Genomic DNA, 12266 nt, shown 5'->3' with positions numbered 1-12266 from the left:
TTTTCTTGCCCAAAAAGGAAAAATCATGATAATGATTAAAATGTTTGATGTAATATTCAAACTAACACATGTCTGCATGTACAAAATATTCCAAAAATATCTTCTGGGAAGGTTTTTTTCTTAAAAGATTAGTCATTACTTGGTTATCTGCCACACCTGATGCAGCCCATCAAGGGCCTGATAACAAGCTCTTAAATGGAACCAGGACTGATAGAGCGGAGAGAGATCTACAGTATGCAGTGTTGTGAGACCCACATTAAAGGAGCGAGATAATCTGCTCCAAAAAAAGCAAAATATCATGCAGGGGTTGCTGTCAGAAACCGCATAGCTGGTCTTCGTCAGGCCAACTGTAGCTATTCTGAAATTTACAAGACCCTAAAGGCAGAGGTAATCCCTATTTCTCTATCAGCTATTGAGAGAATAGGTCAACGCTTTGAAACAACAGGTAATGTTGCCAGAAAGAAAGGATCTGGAAGGCCCAAAGCCTCATCATGCAGGGATGACCACCTGCTGAAATTTACAGTTCTCAAAGACAGGAAAAAGCCTACAAAAACTGACAGCAGAATTCAAGACCTCAGAAAACAAACTAACCAAAAAACATTTTTCAACTACTCATCAACTGTTTGAAGCCATCAAAATGGAATGAAAAAACATTGACTGTTCTTTCTGTAAAAAGCTGTCCGCAAGTTTACCCACAAGGCTTAAACATTTAAAGAAATCAAAGGGAAAAGCTATCCCATACTAAGTTACTTTATTTATTAGTTTAATTCTTGCTAATTTCCTGACCAATGAGTGGTTGTTAAGACCATTAAAAGCTTAAAGGAGTACCATGGTGGTTGAACGTGACACTTCCCAGTTGTCTTCAGGCAACAACAAAACAAATGTGCATAATTGTTTTATTCTTCAGTCATTTCAATGTACTTTAAAACGTATTTTTCTAAGCCTAAATTTCCCACTATAAAAATTCACCCGAACCGTCTGGGCGTGGTAATGAGAACTGTCAGTTAGCTATGATTGACAGACCGTGCCCCGTTACCATAGCTACCCCCATGCTACGCGCTCTCTTTGGGAGACTGAATTTTCACAAGCTAGCTAGCTTAGTAGTATATCAAGTATCGATAGATAGCTAAGGTAAGGACGTTGACTTATATACAATTATAATTTTTGCTATCTAGCTAGCCAAGTTAAGATAAAAGCACAACTATAACGTCCTCATAAAAGCAAACTAGCAAGCTAACGTTATCGATAACATTGGCTTATGAAAGCAAACCTCCTAGCTAGCTAACGTTAGCTAGCTAGCTAAATGAATATAACCAGAAATAATCTAAAGGCACTCTAATTTAAGTGAACCTAACGTTAGTCAAATATTTGCATTGTCTGAACAGCAGGACGGTGTGCCCTGTCAGATTTCTTTACGGGGCGTGGAAATGGGAGTGGTTACTGTATTCGTGACGTAGCAAAATGACAACTTTCTCAACCGGTTGAAAATAGGACGATGAATTTAAAACGCACATTTCTCCGAAAATACAGAACGGACATATTTAATGCTTTGCTCATTGTGTTTCTTCAATGCCTCTTGTGCAAATAGCACATAAAACCGAGAAAGTGTGAAAATCACCATGGTACTCCTTTAACATTTTGCCATTTTGGGCTTGGCCCATTTTTTTTTTGCCAAGGAGTGTATATTGACAAACATGTTTCATGTGTGATTATGACACATGACTTACCTGCAGGAATGAGATGTCTTCAGCTCCCAGCTCCTGTTCTATGGCTCTGATTTGCTCTGAAATGGATGATATCTCTTCTGTCATCTTCTCAATCATCTCCTTCATCAGTTGACTCTTCTGCTTCTCTTCCTCCCTCAGTGCAGCAATCCTGGCTGCCTCTTCATCTTTTATGAACTGCTGAAGTTTCTTAAACTCCATCTTTATCTGTCTCTCTGTGCGCTGGGCCTGGCTCTGTAATAAACATTATTCACCATTTAAACACAATCCAGTGCTGCATTTTCAGTATCGTGATTTAAAGGCTTCAGTACAGTACCTTGATGTGCTCTGCTGTTTCATCACATTCTAGTTTCACTTCACGAAAGTCTGTAAGATTAGTCTGCAGTATAGCCAGTGTAGTCTGGAGTTTCTCCTGGAAATAAATGACCACACATTACTGAGGACACAGACTGATAGTAAACTTCCCTGCCTACACAGACAGCACAAGAGCACAAAGTATACAGGCCAAAAACTATGGTTTTCACTGCATGAATGTGATAATTTTATGTAAAGAAATACTGGCAACTAAACATGTGTTTGAGCTGGTTATACAATTTACAATTAGGATACATTTGAATGCTCAATTATGCAGGAATTAAGTAATACATATAGAAAAGTGCAATTATCATCTGTTTTACATAAATTCTAATCATTTCTTAATTTATGTTCTGTTGATATTACATTTATTACACACAACACTCATTGTGCCAAAAAGAGAAGTAGTCACACAATATTGCATTAATTGTCAAAATCATTTTATAAATACAGTCCGTCCATAATCTGTGCCAGGACTGTAGCTATCATTTTAACTACAGTCACTTAATTGAAATGAAAAGATTGTTCAAGTTTTGTTTATTGTTATTCATCTCATTACAGATGGGTGTAAAGAAAAGAAAAACATACATTAGCCCAGGGACCACAGTGCAGTATAAGAACAGCCATGAACAATTAAAAATAAAAAATAATCCAGGAAAATTATAACAAACATTGAAGGGTCATTGCAGCTGGAAGCACACTGTTGAATATAACGAAGGCTTTCATAAACATGCAAGCTCTAAAGAGCATCTGACATGCGAGGCCGTTCAGAGGGAATAAGAGAAACGCTCTGAGACAGACACAGAAACTTCCAGAAATTGATAAACACAGAGCAGCCTTCTAGAAATAGATAATACATGGCATCCATAATTGATATTTTAGAACCTCAAATATAACACTGCCATCTAGACCCATACACATCAGTGCCCTCCCAGTTAAAAAAAAAAAAGTGCCTCCACTGATTGACGTCTGACGCTGGCTTTGCCCCGCCCTCTTGTCTCTGTGTTAGTCATGTGACACATAGTATGGAGCTCAAACTGCAGTCATGCCTGAGAACTATGGTCACTTTATACAGTTCTTTTATTAGATCCCAATCATTTTTATTCACAATGAATTTACAAAAGAAAAGGATAAAGCACACACAATTTGATACTATGTGTAAAGTGAAAATTCTTACAAGCTATTAAAAATGAGGTAAAATGTGAAATATGATCTGACAATTACCTTATACTCTTCCGCAGCCTCCTGAACTGGTCGCATTTTGTGGTTTTCATGTTTCTTTGAAGTTTGGCAGACAAGGCAGACGGGTATTTGATCCTCCAAACAGAAGAGTTTGAGTTTCTCACCGTGCAGACTGCAGAGCACTTCAGATGCTGCTTTAGCTCTCTGACTTCTCTCCTTTAAGAACGCCTCACAGGCATTCCCCAGGGACAGGTTACGAGGAGGTTCTTGCTTAAATCTTTTCCTGCACACTGGGCACTCCCGAGATCCCTTCTGTTCCCAGTACTGCTGCAGACAGGCCTTACAGAAGCTGTGACTGCATCTCAGGACAACAGGATCCCTGAAGATTTCAATGCACACAGGACAGGAGAGCTCCTCTTCCATGAGAGAAGATCCAGACGCCATTCTGTCTCAGTCTGATCTGAACTCAGGAATGATTTCTGCTAAATCCAGTAGCTTAAGTTTCAGTTTCACTTACTGCAGTTATGCAAATGGAAGGCAAAACAGCCTCTTTAACCTCCTCTCAAATTTCTGTTCTTCTTCTCAGTCTCGCATTGTTTTTCCCTCCAATACATTTTTTTTCTGAAATTCATTAAATTCTGGAAAACATACATTAGAATCTTTTTAAAAGGTCCATTGTGTAACACAAAGCTTTACCTGTGAGAAATTGTACTTCCCTCTTCCTGTTAGACACACCTGATTATCAAACAGCACTTCTTGCAGGAGGCAGCATTATACCACTGAGGTTTGATTGGCTGATCTGCCAGCAGTTCTACACCAGCCCTGTTCTTCAGGTTCTGTCAGTTCTATCATGTGTGTTAATCCAAATGGAATCTCATTCTCCAGCGAATCACAAGCACACACCCTCCCCTACAAACCTCATTGAAACACAAATCCAGAGTCTGAGTCACAAACTATGATGCAACTACACAGAATAAGGAATAAGCACATACATCATGAAAGCATGACATACACAAAGAATAAGATGATGTATTGATGAAAGGATGTGTATTGGCAGGGGGAAATGCTGGGTTTTTAGCATGTGCTGACAAGCAAAATGAGCAACATATTTTCTAAATTTGATTGTGGCTGTAAAGGGAGTAAGAAATTGTATTCTTATTTCTCCATTTTCACTGGCAGTCGTGTCAGAAATGTTTTAATATTTTGATATTGGTTTGTTGTTTGAAATTTTTAATTCATTTTTTATTTCACGCCATGCCTATCACTTATCAAATTAATATGTCTAATATCTTTAAATAATCGAACATTAATTAAATTGAGACATGTAAATTATAAGATTAATAGTTTGTAGTCCTCCTCAGTGGCTTCCAGAGAAATTCTGAAAACAGCAGTTAGTTGACCACCTGAACACACTTGTCCAAAACTGAGGGAGACCGGCTTCATGTCATCGATAAATACGGTGACAACACCTCAGCACAGCTTCAGTCTTCCTCTAGTGGACAGAGTGAGTATGACCACAGTCATTTCCCTCACTCTCAGGCAAGAGCTTGAAACGTGCCCAAAAACTTCAGCCTGAACCTATATGAGCCCACATTCTATTCAGCCTGAGTCTGACCTGAGCCCAGCGTGTTGCAGCGTTTTGGAAACTGAACCTGGTTTGACCCTGATTTTTAATAAGTGCATCAGTACAGTAGACACGCCGTGGTTTGGGGTATCGCTGATGTTCTGTTCAGAAAAGGTGTAATTGATGTCTGGATCAGATCAGTTGATGGTGCACAGCGGCAGGCTTGTGCATTATACTGTCATAACGCTGATGCTCCTGTTTCACGGCTCCCATACTTGAGCAGGGCATCACAGAATTCGCATTTTACGAACCCCACGCTTTCGTCTGCAGCTCGATCAAAAACCGTGTAAAAGTTTGTCCAGACCTGTGATTCTCCATTCGATGGCTGCTGCCTCACTTCATTCTCCCCTGACTATAACTTCTTTCTTCCCGGCTCTGAGGCGTCCATTCTGTCACTCACAGAGCTCAGCTTAGACTCGCTGGCCTACTACTGCCATCCAGCTCACACAGCGCTCTGTGCTCAAAATATAAAGGCCCAGCTACAAAGAGCAAAACCCCAACCAGCCCAATAGAAACAGTCAGAATTAGGACCCGAACCGTCCCAAACCCTCGGGTACTGGTCCAGTTTTATCAGGCTCAGGTGAAAATCGCAAACTCACTCTCAGAGTTCACAGCACAAGCAGGAACCTTAGCTAATCAGTATGTCTCAGCTGATCTCAGATCAGCTCATGTGAGTTTGAACTGAACCCAAACCCAGTGTATGAGTGGCGTGTTTGTCTCTGTCTGTGTTCATACTGCACTGGAGAGAGAGATTTACCTCATCACACACCTGGGAGACACACTGGTGAAGGGTCAGGAAAAGAGCAGCACTCTGGAGTGATTCCACTGGTGCATTTATTACAATTCAACTTATTACGCACAAATCAATATTCTACTGCAACATTGACATCATGAGGTTACAAAGGGACATTTATCATGAACTGCTGCAGACATGGATCTTTATTTTTTAAACGATTAAATAAAATATTGTAAAAGATATTTTTATCTGCATAGATACTCATTAATCATGTCAAAGTGAAAGAAGCAGTCTGTTCACATGATCCTTGCACACAAACCACAGCACTATTCCACTCTTACAGATGCCTTCAGTGGACAGATCCGCAGAGAACCAGGCCAGAAGAATGGAAACACTCTCTCAGTGAAGGAGTGTTTAAAAGTGTAGAGAGGAGTGTTGTCACTGGGGTCAGAGAATGACACCTCCCCCCTGTCGCAGTCCAGCTGCACTCTGACCCTCTGGGGTTCCCTCTGCACAGTGAGGACTGTAGGTGGGGAGGTCAGGGCTTCATAACGCCGAGAGTGCCGCAGTATACCCCACACTCCTCCTGCTGGCCACAGACCCACAACCCCTTTCCTGCTGATGGACTCTTTAGCCACACCCACCACCCAGAAACCTTCACCCCCCACTTCTACATCCCAGCAGTGTCTCCCTGAGCTGAATCCCTCAGAGCCCAGCACATACCGCCCCCAATCAAATCTCTCTGGATTATCAGGAACCTGCTGTCTCTCACCACTGCGTCTCACACTGGTCAGGTCCCCAGACAGTGAGAGGAGGGGATGTGCTGTGTTTGGGTCCAGAGTCACAGGAGCTGAAGGGACAGAGAATGAGACGTCAGCACTGATCTGCACAAAGGAAAACCGTCAAAAACAATGGGCTCCTAATAGTATAAACTGAGTTTTACAAAACCAGTATACGGAACCATTAGAGCCTCAAATACACAGTAAAGGCCAAAAGTATCAGGCCACTATTGTTTTCGGCTAGGTGAAGAAGAACGTATTTAATATTTGCACATTTAATGAATAACAAACCAAAGTACAAATATTTTTTGCAATTTCTACCAACAATAACTTAAAAAGTTGGCTTACAAATAATCTTAGACACCACTTTGTAAAAACACAATGGGCTCCTAATGCTATAATCTGGGTTTCACAAAAACAACCATTATAGCCTCAGATACATGCGTGAGAGAAGCACCAGAACTAAAAGCTTATAACATTTGTATATGTTCCATGTTGTATAATCATTGTAAGAGGGTGCAAAGCCTGTCCTTCACCTAAAATATGTTATCACTCTTAAAGCAGCATTTTATTATCAATCATTATAGTCTCAGATATATAGTATGTGTATGTGAGAGAAAGAGAGAAGCACACAATCATAAAATCCCTTCAATACAGTACCCACCGTAAGGTAGTACTTTATTATGAGCATCAGTGAGATTAAGGACTGGTGCTCAGTCTCTTCACTCCAGGGCTCTTACACAGACAGGACCAATATGACTCTGACTGGCTTTATCAGCTTGTGGAAAGGATTCTGAAGATTCCCCCTGTGCAGTGACAATGTGGAGCTCCCTGCCCCCAGTACTCACTGTATTGAACAGTCCCCAGCATCTTCTCCCACACTCTGTACTTCAGATTGCCCAGGTGCTTGGCCACATCAATCAGCGCTCCTGAGACGTTCTCTGGATCCGCCAGTGTGCACTGGGCTCTGCAATAATATTCAGGAGTCACTTGTGCTGTGGGCGTGGCTTCATTACCATAGAAGATTATCAGTAGCAACACCAGATCTTTATTCTATGAGAAAATGGCTCCATCCCTCCCAGCGTTCTGCCACACAGCCCCACTGGCTGCCAGATATGAAGCAGCCCGACCCCACTGAGGGACACACACTCACAGGAGCATGCGGGGAAAAGCACATTTTTTAGCCATTATTTGTACGATGATTATAATGATGTATATCATTATAATTAACATGATACACAGACAATCATTGTATAATTAAATCATATAACTAATTTAGGTATGAATGTAACATTATTTTTATAATTTTTTCAGCTGCTCCCATTTCACTCATTATTCATGAAATGCTACAGTACTTGTGATCTACCCCTCATATTTATACTGAAGAGAGGAAGGAAAAGAGGTTTAAAAGATTGAATCGAGAATAAGGAAGGAGTTTACATACCGTTTCTCCACGTCTTTGTAGCTCTGAAATAAGTGAATAAGAGTTTATCACCTTAATCAATACGCAGACTATTAAAACTGTATCAATGCAATATGTTCCAATATGAGTACACACCTGGGCAAAATAATTGGCCAATGCTTTGTTGTTAAGACCATTAAAAGCTTAATATTTTGCCATTTTGGGCTTGGGCCATTTTTTTTTTTGCCAAGAAGTGTATCTTGATAAACATGTTTTATGTGTGATTATGACACATGACTTACCTGCAGGAATGAGACGTCTTCAGCTCCCAGCTCCTGTTCTATGGCTCTGATTTGTTCTGAAAGGGATGATATCTCTTCTGTCATCTTCTCAATCTTCTCCTTCATCAGCTGACTCTTCTGCTTCTCTTCCTCCCTCAGTGCAGTGATCCTGGCTGCCTCTTCATCTTTTAGGAACTGTTGAAGTTTCTCAAACTCCATCTTTATCTGTCTCTCTGTGTGCTGGGTCTGACTCTGGAATAAACATTATTCACCATCATTTCAACACAATCCAGCACTGCATTTTCAACACTCTGATTTAAAGGCATCAGTACAGTACCTCGATGTGCTGTGCTGTTTGATCACAGACTAGTTTCATTGCATTAAAGGCTTTAAGCTTCTCCTGCAGTGGAGCCAGTGCAGTCCTGAGTTTCCCCTGGAAAGAATTGACAGAGTCCATACTTTACTGAGAACACAGACTGACAGTAAACTTCACTGCCTACACAGACAGCACAAGAGCAGAAAGTATACAAGCCAAAAATGATTTCACTGCATGAATGCCTCATGCCTACTTGTTTAATTATTGCTTGTATTATTTGCATAGACTGCTTTGTTGCTGCTTTTGTTTGTGTTCAACGATTTAACCTACAGGGTCCAAGTTAAACTACGCGGTTGTTCCCTTCACTTGGAACTGTACTTCCCTCTAGGGTTTTCAACACACTTGTCCCTGGTTACGGTTATGCACTTTGTTGTACATTGCTCTGGATAAAATGCCTGTAATGTAAATGTAAAATGAATGTAATAATTTTATGTAGAAAAATACTGGAAAACAAAATATGTGTTTGAGCTGGTTATAAAATTTCCAACTAAGAAAAATTATAATTATGCAGACATTAAATCATATGTAAAGGAAGGTGTAATGATTATTTGTTTTACACAAAAAGTAATCATTTCTTAATTTTTATTCTATGTTGATGTTACATTTATTACACACAACATTTATTATGCCAAAAAGTGAACTTGTTGCAAAATATTGCATTAATTGTCAAAATCTGTTTACAGTTTACAGTCTGTCCATAATCTTTGCCAGGACTGTAGCTATCATTTTAACTACAGTCACTTAATTAAAATGAAAAGATTTTTAAAGTTGTGTTTATTGTTACTCATCTCATTAAAGGGTGAAAAAAAGAACAAAATGCATTACCCCAGGGAACACAATGCATTAAAATATAATTGGAATTAATCCAGAAATTAATTTATTTTAAAGGCAATGAAAAATAATTAATTGACAATTAATCATCAAATGCGTGTTGAAATTCAGTGGTGAAAAATACATGAAATCCTGTAAAATGGCAACCCCCTCCCCTACTCACATTTCACAGGCCTTGTCTGTTTAAGGGTTAATTTGAGCGTTGGCAGCGTTTACTTTACAAAATGGATGTTATAAAACAGCTCAAAGCTCTACCTGCCCCATCCACAACAGGACAGAGTTCAGAATTTACTGGATCTACTCATTCACACTCAGAACCACCGATACGTGCCAAAGCTACAGCGTCTGGATCCATAAACCTCAAATGAAGTCAGTGGCACTGCTGGTCTTGCTATGCTACTCGATCCAGCTAATTCAGCTAATGACATCAGCTCCCCTCCAGCTTCACTAGCTAGCAGGAGCACATCAGGTTCCAGCAGCACTACATTTGGACCAGACCCTCCACTGCAAACTCCACCAGAGGATTTTAGTAGAGAAAAACCTGACCAGGTGAAAGAGGACAAGTATCTAAGTCTCATTTTCAGTGGGAAAATGCTCTTTTGTAAATGACTGGTGGCACAGGAGAGACTGACTGGAGTAGACAGTAAAAGCAGATGTAGATTATGTTTCCCTTGTGGGAAATTCAAATTGTGTGCAAATGTTGATTCAATCTTTAAAATGAAGGGACATTGCAGCTGGAAGCATGCTGTTGAATATAACCAAGGCTTTCATAAACATGCAAGCTCTAAAGAGCATCTGACATGCGAGGCCGTTCAGAGGGAATAAGAGAAACGCTCTGTGAGACAGACACAGAAACTTCCAGAAATTGATTAACACAGAGCATCCTTCTAGAAATAGATAGTGCATGGCATCCATAACTGATATTTTGGAACTTCAAATATAACACTGTCATTAAGACCCATGTAAAAATCAGTGCCTTCCCAGTGAAAAAAAAGTTCCTCCACTGATGGACGTCTGATGCTGGCTTTGCCCCGCCCTCTTGCCTCTCTCTGTTAGTCATGTGACACATAGTATGGAGCTCAAACTGCAGCCATGACTGAGAACAAAGGTCACTTTATGCAGATCTTTTATTAAATCTCAATAATTTTTAGTCCCAGTGAATTTACAATAGAAAAGATTAAAGCATAAACAATTTGATACTATGTGTAAATTTAAAAAATTTTAAATTTTAAATTCTTACAAGCCTAAATAAATAAGGTAAAATGTGAAATATGTCTGACAATTACCTTATACTCTTCTGCAGCCTCCTGAACTGGTCGCATTTTGTGGTTTTCATGTTTTCTTGAAGTTTGGCAGACAAGGCAGACGGGTATTTGATCCTCCAAACAGAAGATTGTGAGTGTCTGACTGTGCAGACTGCAGAGCACTTCAGATCCTGCTTTAGCTCTCTGACTTCTCTCCTTTAAGAATGCCTCACAGGTATTCTTCAGAGACAGGTTAAGAGGAGGGTGATCCTTGGAAGATCTTCTCCTGCAAACTGGACACTCCCGAGATCCCTTCTGTTCCCAGCACTGCTGCAGACAGGCCTTACAGAAGCTGTGACTGCAACTCAGGACAACAGGATCCCTGAAGATTTCAGTGCACACAGGACAGGAGAGCTCCTCTTCCACGAGAGAAGATCCAGACGCCATTCTGTCTGTTCTGAGCTCAGTAATGATTTCTGTTAAATCTATAGTTTAGTTTCACTTTTACTTACTGCTGTCACAAGAAACTGAAGCTAAGGACTGTCTTTAAAATTATACTCAAATATCTCTTCGTCTTGGTATTTTTTCTCTGTCTATGTTATCAGAAAATATTGTCTTTCTGAAAAATATAGATTGAAATCGTAGTAAAAGGTCCCTCATTTAACTAAAGCTTCCACCTGTGAGAAACTATACTTCCTTCTTCCTGTTAGACACACCAGATTGTCAGAGACAGCACTTCCTGCAGGGGGCAGCATTGTACCACTGAGGTTTGATTGGCTGATCTGCCAGCAGTTTTACACCAGCCCGGTTCTTACTGGTTCAGTCAGCTCTCTGACGGGTTAGTCCAAATGGAATCTTATTCTCCAGCTAATGGCAAGCACACGCCCTCCCTTATAAACACGATTCAAACAAAGATCCAGAGTTTGCGTCCACAGTCCATTCCTCTTTATAAATCCTGACTCAGAGCAGAGAGAGAGTTGTGCTGTAGAACAGGTGGTCTAGAGCACTGATGAAAGCACGTGATTGAAACGTTTGCTGCTGCGCTGGACAGTCGACACCTCTTGGACTTTTGTATCTTTGGCCGAGCAAATCCCAGACAAATCATACAAAGAAGAAAATACTAACTTTTCCAGAAACAATACACAGAAAGCCACTTCTTAAAGCAGCTCACTTGTCAATGTAAATTTCAGCATTGGGGTGGAAAAAGCTACATCCTAACTGGTTTAAATCAAGACAAATCACGCCTTCCTCGCACGATGGCACGATTGGGTTGAAGCGGTTTTTGCTATTTCTTGCACCCCAGCAAATGGACACTGCTGATTTCTTTCACAAACCTTGACAGTTTTGCAGCAGAAGTTGCAGAAGTTTGGTATAGCAAGGACCACAATGGAAATAAGTCTTGTGACTTTTTGTGTTATCCTTGATGCTCTTTTAATTGTGCATGTACATTAGTGTTTGCAACCATGTAATTGTCCTTTTAAAGTGAATCGTCAAATAAATAATCTAAACTAAAAAAACTAAAAACTCTCTCACTCCACCTGAGCAAGGGCTTCATCTAACACCTCAGCACAGCCTCAGGCGCCCTCTAGTGGACAGAGTGAGTATGACCACAGACATTTCCCTCACTCTCAGACTAGAGCTTGAAATGTGTCCAAAAACTTCAGCCTGACCCAACATGCGTCCGCATTCTATTCAGCCTGAGTCTGACCAGAGCCCGCGTGTTGCAGCGTTTT

At 40.4% G+C, this 12266-nt stretch overlaps 1 protein-coding gene and 1 long non-coding RNA gene across 2 annotated transcripts; both read right to left on the bottom strand.

Annotated features, from left to right (window-relative positions):
* Positions 1 to 3408: 3408 nt before the first annotated feature.
* On the bottom strand, positions 3409 to 4171 carry LOC135246400 (uncharacterized). Its single transcript, XR_010327658.1, has 2 exons — positions 3494 to 4171; positions 3409 to 3451 (listed from the first exon to the last, which is right to left on the bottom strand). It is a non-coding gene; the product is annotated as an uncharacterized LOC135246400 (long non-coding RNA).
* A 1530-nt stretch (positions 4172 to 5701) lies between these two features.
* On the bottom strand, positions 5702 to 12048 carry LOC135246399 (E3 ubiquitin-protein ligase TRIM35-like). The gene is made up of 6 exons (XM_064319870.1): positions 10576 to 12048; positions 8420 to 8515; positions 8104 to 8334; positions 7844 to 7866; positions 7248 to 7366; positions 5702 to 6470 (listed from the first exon to the last, which is right to left on the bottom strand). The coding sequence occupies exons 1-6, from the start codon at positions 10978 to 10980 to the stop codon at positions 5947 to 5949; spliced, it is 1398 nt and encodes a 465-aa protein (XP_064175940.1). The 5' UTR covers positions 10981 to 12048; the 3' UTR covers positions 5702 to 5946.
* Between the last annotated feature and the right edge of the window lie 218 nt (positions 12049 to 12266).

The sequence above is a fragment of the Anguilla rostrata genome, unplaced genomic scaffold (assembly GCF_018555375.3).
Source record: "Anguilla rostrata isolate EN2019 unplaced genomic scaffold, ASM1855537v3 scaf0258, whole genome shotgun sequence".
Lineage (NCBI taxonomy): Eukaryota > Metazoa > Chordata > Actinopteri > Anguilliformes > Anguillidae > Anguilla > Anguilla rostrata.
This window is presented reverse-complemented; position numbering and strand designations above follow the sequence as displayed.

Excerpts from the sequence above, each read along its gene's own strand:
- LOC135246399 (XM_064319870.1), bottom strand. The coding sequence starts at position 10,980 with ATGGCGTCTGGATCTTCTCTCGTGGAAGAGGAGCTCTCCTGTCCTGTG. Across the intron at positions 7,867-8,103 it reads AAGACGTCTCATTCCTGCAG|AGCTACAAAGACGTGGAGAA; the intron begins GTAAGTCATGTG and ends CACTTATTTCAG. Across the intron at positions 7,367-7,843 it reads TACAAAGACGTGGAGAAACG|AGCCCAGTGCACACTGGCGG; the intron begins GTATGTAAACTC and ends ATATTATTGCAG.